Source organism: Mustela nigripes, chromosome 17, assembly GCF_022355385.1.
Source record: "Mustela nigripes isolate SB6536 chromosome 17, MUSNIG.SB6536, whole genome shotgun sequence".
In the NCBI taxonomy this organism is placed as follows: Eukaryota; Metazoa; Chordata; class Mammalia; order Carnivora; family Mustelidae; genus Mustela; species Mustela nigripes.
In genome coordinates this window covers 19831429-19844378 of record NC_081573.1, presented here as the reverse complement: position 1 = coordinate 19844378, position 12950 = coordinate 19831429, and the positions used below count along the sequence as shown (strand labels likewise).

At 44.0% G+C, this 12950-nt stretch overlaps 1 protein-coding gene across 2 annotated transcripts in view; it reads left to right on the top strand.

Annotated features, from left to right (window-relative positions):
* DPY19L3 (dpy-19 like C-mannosyltransferase 3) overlaps positions 1–12716 on the top strand; it is a 70275-nt gene extending 57559 nt beyond the window's left edge. For both annotated transcript variants that reach the window (XM_059381347.1, XM_059381348.1), the window contains 3 exons: positions 4940–5072; positions 7308–7466; positions 8906–12716. In XM_059381347.1, coding sequence (XP_059237330.1) covers positions 4940–5072; positions 7308–7466; positions 8906–9067 — 454 coding nt within the window. In that variant the 3' untranslated portion in view covers positions 9068–12716. The remainder of the gene's footprint in view (positions 1–4939; positions 5073–7307; positions 7467–8905) is intronic.
* The last annotated feature ends 234 nt before the right edge of the window (positions 12717–12950 follow it).

Below are 12950 nucleotides of genomic sequence, written 5' to 3'. Positions count from 1 at the left end.
GAGGGGCCATCCCAGAGGGATTCGATTTCTGTGAAAATATTGAATGCCTTGATACATGGAGTTCTCTCTGAGCTCATATACTTATGAGTACAATAGAGCAGCTCATTACTGAGCACCAGCTATATATATATAGGACATGATGATGAACGTGCAAATGGGTGGCCTTTTTTTTTTTTTTTAAGAGGGAAAGAAAGAGGTGGGAAGAGGGGCAGAAGGAGAGAGAGAATCCTAGGCTCCATGCTGGGTGTGGAGCCTGACACAGGGCTCCATCTCCTGACCCTGAGATCATGACCTGAGCTGAAATCAGGAGTCAGACACTCAACCGACTAAGCCACCCCGGCACCCCTAGAGTAGAGATTTAAATTTAAGTATAAAATTAAGAACACTTTGAGATCCAGTGCCTCGTTAATCAGTGAGGATATGTTGTCTCAGCCAGCCCCAGAACCTTCCCTGGCAGGTCGCCTGTTGCTCCCCCCAGATTTGATTGCCCATGTTCATATTAACTCCTTTTTGCTGATGTTTCCAAAATACAAAGACTAAAAACCTGGTATGTTGGGTTTTTGGTATTTTGAGGGTTTGTTTTTGTTTTTGTTTTTTTCACGTTCTGGTATCACTTTCAGTGAGCCCGGAGCCTTGTTGGGCTTTCTGTGTGACTAAGAAGCACATGGGGCCAAACTCCACAACGGCAGGCTTCATACCTCGTTCCTTTGTGACCTCTGAATGTTTCAGACTTGGTTCCTGAAATTCTTCTCTGACGTTGTGCAATTAAGACACTTCTAACAGATTTGAATATTTTGAGATGTGACATTTTAACTATAGGGCTTTAGAAGATTTTTTTTTTTTTTTTTTTTTTTTTTTTTGCTTTAGAAGATTTTTCACTAGCAGCAGCCTCTTCAGTGATGAAGCCCACATATACGATATTTTCTCAATAGGACAAAGAAAATGGCCCAAACTTCCTTAGCATTTTATCAAAACAGAAGGAATTACCGGATATTTTAAATATGATGAAGGTTAAGTTCAGACCTTAAATGCCTATAAGCCTCTTTTATATTTAATGAATCATTTTGTGGTATTTGCATAATTCTATAAATTTTTGAAGTGTAGATAAAGCAAATGTTCACACATTATATTATAATGCTCAGTTTACCCATTAGTTCAACAGTAATTAACTTGTTGAAGCTTAGAGCTTCAAAAATAAATGAGATTATTTGTTCGAAATGCCATCAGGTCTTCCTGGAATGACATTTAAATTATGTAATGTAAATCCGTTTGACCTGTGAGTCCTTGTCATTATTTAGTGACATTTCTTACAGAATAAATTGTTTGCAGGTTGGGCAGCCTGCTATAGAGCTTGGCAGAGAGCTATAAAAACAAATTATCTTTTCATTTTATACATCATTTGTTCAAACATTGGCAAAAATTGCTTTGTTTTTCTATAATAGAGAAGTGTCATTCAGTGGTTAAAAGCACATTAGCTATTTTAGACACAGACCACAGACCGTGTGAGCGGAAGTATCTGAGAAGGAAGACTGGCCAGCATTACACCTGCCATACTGCATATTTTAAGTTAAGGACAAAGGATGCCTTTCCCCTTTGCCTGCTAAGTTTACCACAGAAAATATAAAACATAGTGTATCTAGGGTTTTCTTAAAGTTCAGAAAATGTGTGATTTTTTTTCATTTTGTTCCACTTAGCTTGTTTGTTTTACTTTGCATTTGCTTTACGGGTAAACTTAAATATTTAAAGTAGCAGTGAAATGTCCCAGATTTAGCACGGGGCTAGCATATAAAACGAAGTCAGCAGAAGAAAGCGAATAAACATCATCTCTGCTATGCTTGGAAGTCAGTAGTTTTCAAAGAAGTATTCTTTCTGGTTCATTTTATAGGCATTAGGATACTTGTATTTTGCTACTTTAAAATGAAACCAAGGACCTTAGGGAAAGACTGGTAACAATCCAGAAGATTGTTGAACCAACAGTTGAAACAGATCACATTACTTTTAAACTTTCTGACTCTTTGAATGAGGCCAAACATTAAAACACATCGCAAATGAGTACAGCTTATTTCATTTTTCCCTCAAGGCCTCTCAGCAGCCATGGGACCCATCACCCAGCTCTCCCAGGGTCTGCACCCGCTGTGGGGGAGGGGACACTCAGGTGCTCTTAGAGCTCCCAGAGGAGAGAGGCAAGATTTGCCATGGTTGGACCTTGTCTGGTGTGTCTTGTTTCCAGGATAGCTAAAGGCCCACAGAAAGCACTAGTAAATACATGCCAGACTAACCCTTCTTTATTTGGAAGTGCTTGCCCATAGTGGGAGCTGCGTCAGGCTCTGCTTGCTTATTAGCTAGTGAGCTGCCTTTTTTTTTTTTTAAGATTTTATTTATTTATTTGACAGACAGAGATCACAAGTAGGCAGAGAGGCAGGCAGAGAGAGAGAGGAGGAAGCAGGCTCCCTGCTGAGCAGAGAGCCCGATGCGGGGCTCGATCCCAGGATCCTGGGATCATGACCTGAGGCAAAGGCAGAGGCTTTAACCCACTGAGCCACCCAGGCGCCCCACTAGTGAGCCCAGCACACAGTAGGCTATCAGTGCTATGGTTTGACTGAATAAAGAATAACTTTGTGACTCCCCAGCAAGCAGTTCAGGACTCTGGACATTTGAAAACTTTGTGAACTGTGTGAGTCATCCAAGTAGTATGATCAGAGTCAGGGAGGAAGATGAGACCTTGGTCTTGAGCCATGAATAGACAGTAGTCATCCATGTCCGCCGCAGTTATAAAACAGGTAAATGCTAGAAACAGCTCTGTGCATCGCCCTGATGGGGACTCCTGTTCTAATCCAAAATGGGGATGCGAAGGCAGTCTGAAGATCTGAATGGCTGCTCTCAGCTCAGCCGCCTGGTTTATCACTTGCGCAGAAAGGCCAGCGAGGGACCCTCTAGGCAGATAGACCGTAGAAACCAGGATAGCGCAGCCACGGTTAGCTTTCACCGCTACCGCATGCTCCGCCAGACGGGGAGACCAGGCTTCACTCCTTCCGGCAGTCTACATCTGTTCAGGCCAGTGAGCCCCAAAGACAGCCACTTTGGGGCATTATTTAGTATGTGGCATTATCGCATTATTTATTGTGGTGGAATCATTTAAGCCAGTTAGGAGCATACAAAACGAAAGACTGTGGGTGGGAGAAGGGAAAACGTTGACATTTTCTTGAATTAGTATTTGCCCGCGCTAACTCTCCTTGGCAGTTCTGGCATGCGCTGATGAGGGCGGCCCAGACCAAGTGTTTAGGAAGTGCCCATTGAGTTAAATTAAGTATTTGTAAAACTTCCCGCTAAGGAGCACTACACCTTCACGTGTTGTCATTGAAACCCTCGTGTCCCCCTGACTCCATGGGGCAGATGTCAAGAATTCCCTGTAAATTGCCAGTTCAAAGGACAGAGTAAATATCCGTTTGCTCTTGAGCTCACCCGGGTCTGCTAGTTAGAATGCTCACAACCTACCCAGCACGGCCAACCGCACTGGAAACTGTTTTCTCTCAGAATCCACACCTTAGGCTCTGGTGTGAGTTGTGTCATCATTGAGAAAGCTCCTTGAAATCCAGCTGACTGAGAGTGTCATTGTTAGAAAAAGGATCCTGAGGTCTTCAAGTATATTATTTGTGACTTGAACTGTAGGGTATCTTACCCATAGGCACCCTAAGGCCATTGCTGGATGACAGTCATACCATAGTCTTAGCATTATGCCGATGTACATGACCATCCTTGTGCCATAGGGGAATTTGATGGTGGCCTCTCTTAGAAACGTAGCGCCACAGTAAGTTTCTGCCCTGATCTCCAAAAATGCTGAGGAGGATGGCCTTTCTACAGAGCATGTTGAGTTTTAGTAAGTTCAGTTAGACTCCTTCTCAAAACTCTCCATCTTTTAACTCTCCCTGGCAGACCAAGGATCCTCTTAGCACTGGAAGAACACATGTGGCCCATGGTGTTCTCAGGGGGCCTCTGAGGACACGCCGTGTCGAGGAGGATCTGTAGAAGGGCACACATGTCCTTCACAATAAACTGACACCTTGTTCATTTGCAAAGGGACTCCCAGGTTCCCAAAAATATGGAATTAAAATCAACTACTAAGATTCTTCGTTTCCGGGGGGGAAGGAAAAATGCTCTTACTGTAGCCAGGGAGTCTTTTCCTTCAGTCTCCACCCTTGTCCCTCACATCCCACAGGGATGCCGAGAGCTGCAGCTCGGTGGCACATGGCGAGCGAGGTCATGATTTAATAATGTGAGAGCACCCGCGTTCCTTAGGCATTCATCTGGGACTAAGGAAATACTTGTGTTTCCACATCAGAAATTGTGCATATCCCCGTATTGAGTAATAAATTACTAGCTTTTTCAGAATCCTCTGTGTTCTTTTCTTTTTATGAATTCTATTTTTTTTTTCCTGGAAAGTAATTTTTCATAATATCTGTGATCTTTTTTGTGGTCTTAAACAAAAACAAGTTGGAATTGACTTACAGTCAGCTGCAGTTTCTGGCCTTCTGATTTGTTTCACTCTTGGCAGCCCTTTCGTTAAGTTTAATACAAAACACGAAGTCTTCTAAATTCTTTTTTGTCAGAATCTGCCCCTCGCGGGCCAGAGCAGGACAAGATTATGGGATTTAGCCTGGAAGATTTCCAGCCAGGAGATGGCCACATCTTAAGACCATTTGTTTTAAGAGTAAAGCCAGCAAAACAGTGAATGAGAAGTCTCCCAACTGTTGTCAAAAACAGATAGGAGAAGTTCCGTAAAACAGTTTGAGCGCAAATGCCAGGGGGCCTCCTGCATTTTCCCTGAAGTCTCAGCCATTTCTGAAGCAGCAGCCCCATGGTTCTGGGAGTGTGATGTTGTGTTCGTTGTTGTGAGGAGATCTTAGCCAGGAGGTTAATTCAGACTCTTGAAATCTTCCAGCTCTAACACTCCCCGGAAGGCCGTGTTTGCTGGGAGCATGCAGCTGCTGGCAGGAGTCAAGCTGTGCACCGGAAGGACCTTGACCAACCACCCGCACTACGAAGACAACAGCCTGAGGGAGCGGACCAAAGCGGTGAGGGCCTGGCGGCCTTTCTTCCCTTGTAGCTGCTCAGGGCGAGTAGGACCTGAAGCCCCCGGGGATGGCAGCTCCGGAGTCTAGGGTTTGCCCTGCCCCACGTCCACTAGAGGCATCCAGATACGTTCCTCTTGGTTAGAGGAATCACAGAAGAAAAACAGCTTGCAAAGTACCAGAAAGAATATTTGAGAGCAAAGCTCTCAGCTCTTGACTCAGAGAGGGAAGGAAAAGGAGTGAGGGCACCCTGGTCACTTATTTTTTGGACCATTTTGTGTGTGTGTGTGTGTGCACGCGCACGCGCGCATTAATTGGTAATACGGCCGCACAGTTCAAACTTCAGAATAAACCAAAGTCTTCTTGGTGAAAAGTCTACACCCCAGCCCTCCGCCAGTGGCTGGCTCCTCTCACAGGAGACGATAGTATTACTGGTTTGTTGTATATCTTTCCATGGGGATTTTATGCGTATACAAATGTGTACACACACATACACACACACACCCCATATTCATATGCTTCCCCCACCCCTTTATGGACAAGTCACACACAGCATCTTGGTTTTTTTGGTTCTTGTATTTTACCCTCATTCCAGATCAGTATATTAACAGCTTTCTTGTTTTTAAACCTACAGAAATTGTGTTATGCAGATGTAGCATATTTTATTTAACAGTTGGGGTTGTTTGCCTGTCGTTGGCAATTTTATAAACAATGTTCCTGATGGTAAACGTGCATACGTATCGCTCTGCACATCAGGTTCTCAGAGGTGGACGTACCGGGGCGGAGAGCATGGGCGTCCGTCTCTGAGTGAGACAGACGGTCCTAAGTCACTGTCTGGACAGACGGCACCAGTCACGTTCCAGTCAGCGCTGCAGGAGGCCACCTGTTTCCCTCAGTCTTCCCAGCGGTGGCTTCCAACTTTTTAATGTTTTTTTATCCATCACTTCTATCTTAGTAGCTGAAAATTTGCTGAAAAGTCTTATTTTTGCCTGAGATTTAGCTAGCCTAAAAGCTCATGATTTTTACTAAATCCCCTGGATTTTATGAGAATATCTGAACCTAGACTCCTACTAAAATGGGAATTTTTCAGTTGGTGCAAGTGCTTGAGATCACCCCAGGTTAGTTGGAGGAAGCAGGGAGGGTCCCTGGCTCCCAGACCCAGAGTTCAGTGGGGAAGTGGCCTGTGTGGCTGGGCCTCAGGGGAGGGGCGGAGAAGCCGGGGCACGTCACAGGGCTCCTGCACGCCACCACCTCCAGGACCCCACCTGTGTCTGGGGACCCAGGGTTGTTCTCTCACAAAACTGACATCCTGAAGGTCCTGGTGCCCTTCTGCGGCTGTGACCTTCAAGTCCCAGGAACACTGTCAGCATGAGGCCGCTGCTGAACTCTGGCAAGGAGGGCCCCGCAATGTTGGCAGCAGAGGCAGACCCCTCCCCAGCAGGGCGGAGCACCCATCCGTGCAGCTCCCTGGCCCTCGGCGCCCTGTCTCCTCAGTCACAGACATGTCATTAGAAATCAGTGTGTGGGAAGGGAGTCAGCAGCCCTACCTCTCACACACTTAAGACACCTAGCCTCTTCCCATGCCAAGTCGCAGAACGCGGGGCGCACGCCATCTGTGTCTTCGCACGAGGGATGTGACGCTGGTGATGAGCAGGAAGGACGCGCTCCCGCTGAACCGCCGCTGCGTGCCGCAAGTTGCTCTCGCTCCAGGAAGGACAAGAGAGAGAAGTGTGGGGCCTCCTGCTGCTCAAGCAGGGAGCAGCCTGGCCCCGGACCTCTGGTGGTCCTTCTCCCCAGCTGCGGTGGCCGCAGGCCGGCGCTCCTTACAGGCGTAGTTACCCCAGCCCGTGCCATCATGTCCAGTGGCCCCTCTCGTCCAAAGATCTTTTTAAAGGTAGAGAGCGTGTCTTACTCCACCGCGTGCTTTCCTCCGGGAAGCAGCCTTCAAGTTGGCACCTGCGATCGGTAACTCCCAGTGACACGTTCTAGATCCCTGTCGCTTGAGTGTTTAAATCCAGATGCATTCAGCACCCTTCCTTCTCGCAAGGCTGAGTAATGGCCGCGTTCTTCCGGCAAGCCCACACCGCAGGCCTGCGGATGAGTGAGGTGCCGCGTGGGAAGAGTGTCTGGGTCTTCGACTCAACCCCTGTGGGACGCTGCCACGTCAGATCCCCCTCCAGTAGCTTCCTGGCAGTTGAGTGGTATTTCTTCCTGTTCCCCTCTTGTCTCGTCTTGCAGGTTTATCAGATTTATGCGAAGAGGTCCCCAGAGGACGTGCATGCCCTCCTGAGGTCCTTTGGCGCTGACTACGTCATTCTGGAAGACAGCATCTGCTACGAACGAAGGCACCAGCGAGGCTGCCGGCTGCGGGACCTGCTGGACATCGCCAATGGGCATGTAAGCCTGTCCCCTTGTCCTGGGTGGGGCTTCTGGAGATGGAGGTCCGATCCGCACCTCTGTACATGACAGAACGAGGTAATGAACCGAGTACCCAGCTTCACCGCGCCCTGTGGGACTCCAGGCTCTGGCACTTCAGTGACGGCCGTGAGGGCTGGTGAGGGGACAGATGAGGGGGCTTCAGGCTCCAACCTCCTGTCAAATAGAGCAGCTCTGTCTTTAGCTGATTTGTGACCCGAGGTTCTGCAGAAAGCCCATTCTTTAAGGCTTTGCTGTTAAAATGAAAACCAAAACCTCAACCTTTTAAAAACCTACGCTCCAAAGCAGCGTTTTGGCTGGCACGTGCGTGGGACTGGGACAGCAGGGCTCCATTCCAGCCGCTGCTCCTGTCATTGTCTCCTTTGTCCACGGGCACAATGCCACAAAGATGGCTTTCTGTAGCCAAGCCTCCACTCCAGAGCAGAGCAAACTATCTCTCCCTCCTCCTCCTGAGGAAAATGTTCTTGGAGCTATGCCAGCTCTCAGATTAGCACAAGCAGAAGATTTCCTCCCTTTAAGAGGTGACGTGTGCTGTAACTATTTGGTATAAAAGCTGACAGATACTTTAAAAAAGTGAATGGGAAAAAAATGATATACCTGGCCTAAATCTCAAAAAAACAAAAACAGTTGATTGTACAGAATTGGAGATTCAGAACACCTGAGATCTACTCTCATGGCAAGTTTCAAGCGTGTGGTTCTAGGGCTCTTACCTGTCGTCCCTGTGCTGTACGTTAGAGGCGCGGGACTCAGTTGGCCAATAACTGCCGGTGTGTCCTTTGACCAGCACGATGTGTTCCTCAACTTGACTGTGGTGATCATCTCACCATGAATACGTGTATCAGACCATCAGGTTGTGTCCCTTAACTGTGCACAGTCTGATTCACCAGTTACGCCTCAGTAAACCTGGAGGAACGAGAACGTGAGATTCAAATATTTGCCCAAGGAAAGTAACTGTCCCTAATGATCTTCAGTTCAGAGTATAACAGACCAAAGACCTGCATTTAAATTTTGATCCGTGTATAAATTTTTTCCAACTAGGCCATCTAATGAGTTGGAGGACTTCTTCTGGTCATAGTCATTCTTCTCTGTACTTCATTTTTGTGAGAGCAACAGTGTGGTACGTTCCTAAGAACAAGGAGATCCAGGTTCTACTTCTAGCTTTGCCGTTAAAGGTGATCATCCTGTGATACCCAGCTCCCCTCCTGAGCTTTGATTTATACTTCCCAAGGGGAAGAGGTGGACCCGATGATCTTTCAGTAGCCACCGACATTGAAATAATAGAATTTACGTTCACCTAACATATCACTCTCAAAGAAACCCGACACCTACTCCTACTTCTCTTGACTCCTATAAATATGATTTTTGCCCCCAAATTGTATTTGGTTTTGTTTTGGCTTTAGATGATGGATGGCCCAGGAGAGAACGATCCTGATTTGAAACTTGCAGGACACCCTCGCTTCTGTGAAGAGATAAAGAGGAACCTGCCGTCCTACACAGCATACTTCACCAGAGTGTTTCAGAACAAAACATTCCACGTTTACAAGCTATCGAGAAACAAGTAACCAAGCTCTCTGTTCCGCCTCTATTTTTGATACGTGAAGTCCATCCTAATGAAACTCAGCAGTAACATTTCATATGTCGTTAGGTAGCCTGTAGCCTGTACCACAAAGCTGTGATATGAGTAAGTTGTAGAGATGTTTACACAAGCATTACCGTCCTTGAAAGTTACTTACACAAGCTTCTGTCTTTTTTATCTTGTTTCATTAATGTTCTTTAGCCTAAACGTTCTCAACTTCCTAGGAGTGGTCTAGAATCTCATTGCTAGGGAGAACACTAAGTGGGCCACGGTGGCCTGAACAGCCACACATCATAGTAGAAATCCAGAAGCTGTTCAGGATTGAAATACTGTTAATTGACTTCAGACAGGGTAGAATCGAATTAAGGGGATGCATAATTAAATTCTTTAGTGTTGTTTCACTAGTGAAGGCCAGTGGGTGGCTTTTTAAAAAGCTCCTTATCGTCCTATTTCACCTAAAAATTTTATGTTTTCCAACTGTCATGCTTTTAATTTTTTTTTTTAAATCATGTTGGGTCTTTGTATATATCTAAAACTTTTTGTTGTGTACTGTCTGAAATGTAAAGTTTAGCACTTCAGTATATGTGTTGTGTGTGTGTGTGTACGTGTGTACGTGCATGCGGGTGCATGTTTTAATGCTGGATATAGAAAAGTGTGACAAATTCCTTATTGTAAGTCATGAAAGGAGCAGAAATGTGATGTAGCCATGCAGATTTTGTTACTGTTTAGTGTTATTTTAAAATCTATTGATACTGTCTAGCCTATCCTGCAAGTAAGAAAATTTTTCTTCATTTCTTACTCATTTAAATTTACTGGGTTTGCAATATTTTCTAAACTTTTTGTTTTTAAACTTTGTATTTTTTACAGCCTAGAACCTTGCAAAGTCTGAATATTTTTAAAATGTTCTATCTTACTAATTCACTAATACAATATTTTTGGCAGAGAGCATTTTCATACCAGTTTGATTTGTGGTCTCCAATCTTACTGTGAGGACCTGGGTAGTGTGATTCCTTTTCTTACTAAAAGGTAACCAAGTGCCTCTAAGTCATGCTTATTTGTAGACAACAAAGAGGATCATGTATACCTGTTCAAAAATTTTTTGATAATTGCTTTTATAATTAATTTCTAATGAGGGGGGACATGTAAAAGTTGCTGATAAAAGCATATTGCACATTTAATTAAATCAAGATGGCTAATGAAATTAACTTTCTCCCCTGTTCTTGCCAGTTGGAAATGATGTAAAGGTTTCTCCTTGCAGCTGTAGGGAAGTGTATTACCCTAGACATCAAAATAGATATATCACATGTTCAAATTATTTCACATTCAGTTACTACTTAATAAACAGTATTCAAAAAGAAATATTACACTGTCATGTTGGACTCCAGGATACTCGGCTTTTTTATCAAAACTTATTTAAATTAAAAAAAAAAAATTGACACTGGCTAGGTTACTAGATTATACAGCTGAAACTCCTGAATTATGTCTTTCCTGTATCCTGTAATAAGGTTGGAGACCACTGCAGTTTAGGATAATACAATAATAAAACACTTTAATCAGTGCTAAAACTGTAATTAAGCCAGTAATGATGCATGCCTGGTGTGGCTGACAGCATGGGTCAGTTTATCCTTCAGCGAGTGCCTTACTCTTAGTTGAAATGAAGCACATGTAAGGTACATGTTAGACCACATAGTTTTGTTTTTCAAGTCCTCTATTACCTTCTTGATAGATTTACATTTTATTTCAACTATTTCTAGATGCACTAGTCTAAGCATTTGAGTATACGGAGCCTCAGTATAAGAAACATGTACTTAAATTTGTATGCTGATCATCTCCGCCTTGATGGCACACAGGAGTCTTTCTCTCCTAGTTTAGGTGCCACTGTTGCCAAGACATTGAGTGTTGAGTCTTCAGTGAAAAATATAAAGTGCCAAAAAAAAACAACAACAACAACAACAACAAAGTCTTGCAAGACAGAATCCATGCATACACTCTTTACAAGACACTGTGACCATGTAGAGCATTTTTCTTTTCTGATGACCAGGTCTGTCAACAAATCATGTTAAACATTCTTCGTGCTCATCAGTTTCTCTTTTATGACCTTCTTGTTGGAGTCCACGGGAGGAAAGAGGAAGAGTGACTGACTCCTGGCCTGCCACCAAGCCAGAGCGCACCACCCGGGGCCTTTGCTCCCCACCACACAGATCTCTGTGGCTGTGGTCATATTTGGTAATAGCCTCAAATTGTGGCTGGTTTTGGGTTTTTTTATGGTTAGAATAACCACTTGATTTTGCTTCAGAGTTAGCATTCAGAAGAACCTCGAAGTACAATAAGTGCTCTTAACAGTCCTCTGCTTACATGACTCACCACATTCCCCGCAGTCTCCCTCCCTCCTGTGAGCTGACTGACCAGGCCGCTCCCTGTGTCCCCTCCTGCCCGGGCTCCCTCCTGTGTGCTCTGTGCCCGTGCCAACTGCTCTGTGCCAGTTCTCTTGGTTGTGAGGACACAGTTCAACACAAACCTAGGAAATAGGGCTGCAAAAAGCGGTTTCTGTGAACATTAACTGGAATGCTTTGGTCAGGTTTGATAAAGGTTGAGTGGCTACTAAAAATTGCTTTTAAATAAATTAGGCGTGGTTGAGAAAATTCTAAAATACTGGAAAAACATAAAATTCAAGAAAATTTCTGAGCTTTGATTGCTTCATAGGTTGAACTACTCACTCCACCTTTAAAAATATCTAGACTGACCAGAGGTATTAAAATGTACCATCATATTACTAGTAGGATTTATGCAAGCATAGAACTGGAACCATTGAACCCTCATTGCAAAGGAAAGACCTTGGCTTCGCAGCAGAAGATTAGCAAATGAATGGACAATTATACATTTAAAGTTATGATTCCCTACTTGAATCTACTTACTTCATTAAATGATTTCATTAAATGACTGATAGTGATCACAGTGGCTAATAGAGTTTCTACTACAGTTGAAAGGTTTCAGTTAGTCTTTTATTACAGACTTAAGAAATAGGGATTCATTTCAGATATATGAGCCAGGAGCATAATTAGGTGTTATCTAGGCCATCTGTTGTCCACTTAGAGATTATTTTCTTGAACTTTGTGAGGTCAGCTAGGGGTGTGTGTGTGGATGTGCGTGCATGTGTGCGCGTGTGTGAGGTAGGGCGAGGGCAGATGTAGATACTTCCTCTGGTCTGCATCTTTTCTTCACAATTAACTAAAAATGTGTATTCTGATTCCACGGGAACTTTGTCTAAGATGTACCAATTTTAGTTAATCTTTGGCAAAAACCTACCTGAGTTAACATAGAAATACTCCATTTTTAAAATTTCATTTAAACCTTGGAATTAATAGGAAGACATTAAAACATTCTCAGATCATGTATCTTGGTTAATATGCTCCCAAATGCTTTATATATGACAACCTTTTGGCCCAGAAGAGAGTGCTTATCTGTTGTTGGAAAAAACTTTCAAGGTGAGAGCGGCTTGCTTTCTTGTGGCAACTGGCAATTGACTTTCTGTATTTAACATCCTCTGGGTAAAATCTTACAAAGAGCTTTTATAGTTTGTTGTACTGAACTGTACGGAGATTATATACTAAATAAAGCTCTTTTAAAGTACACAAGATGAGTGTCTTTCCTTTCTTTGAAGGTCAGAAACCAAGGAACCAGTTCCTAAAGTGTATTAAATACATGCTACGTGGAGGCTAGTCCTTCAAGATAGATAGGCCAAGGTCTTGGCTGGACTTGCTAATGGCGTAGGAGTTTATTTTTTCATGGAATTTGGTTTGATAGCTCATTACTTGTTTCACTTGAACCTCAGATTATAGTTTGTATTTCTAAAGAGAAGGCTGCTATCA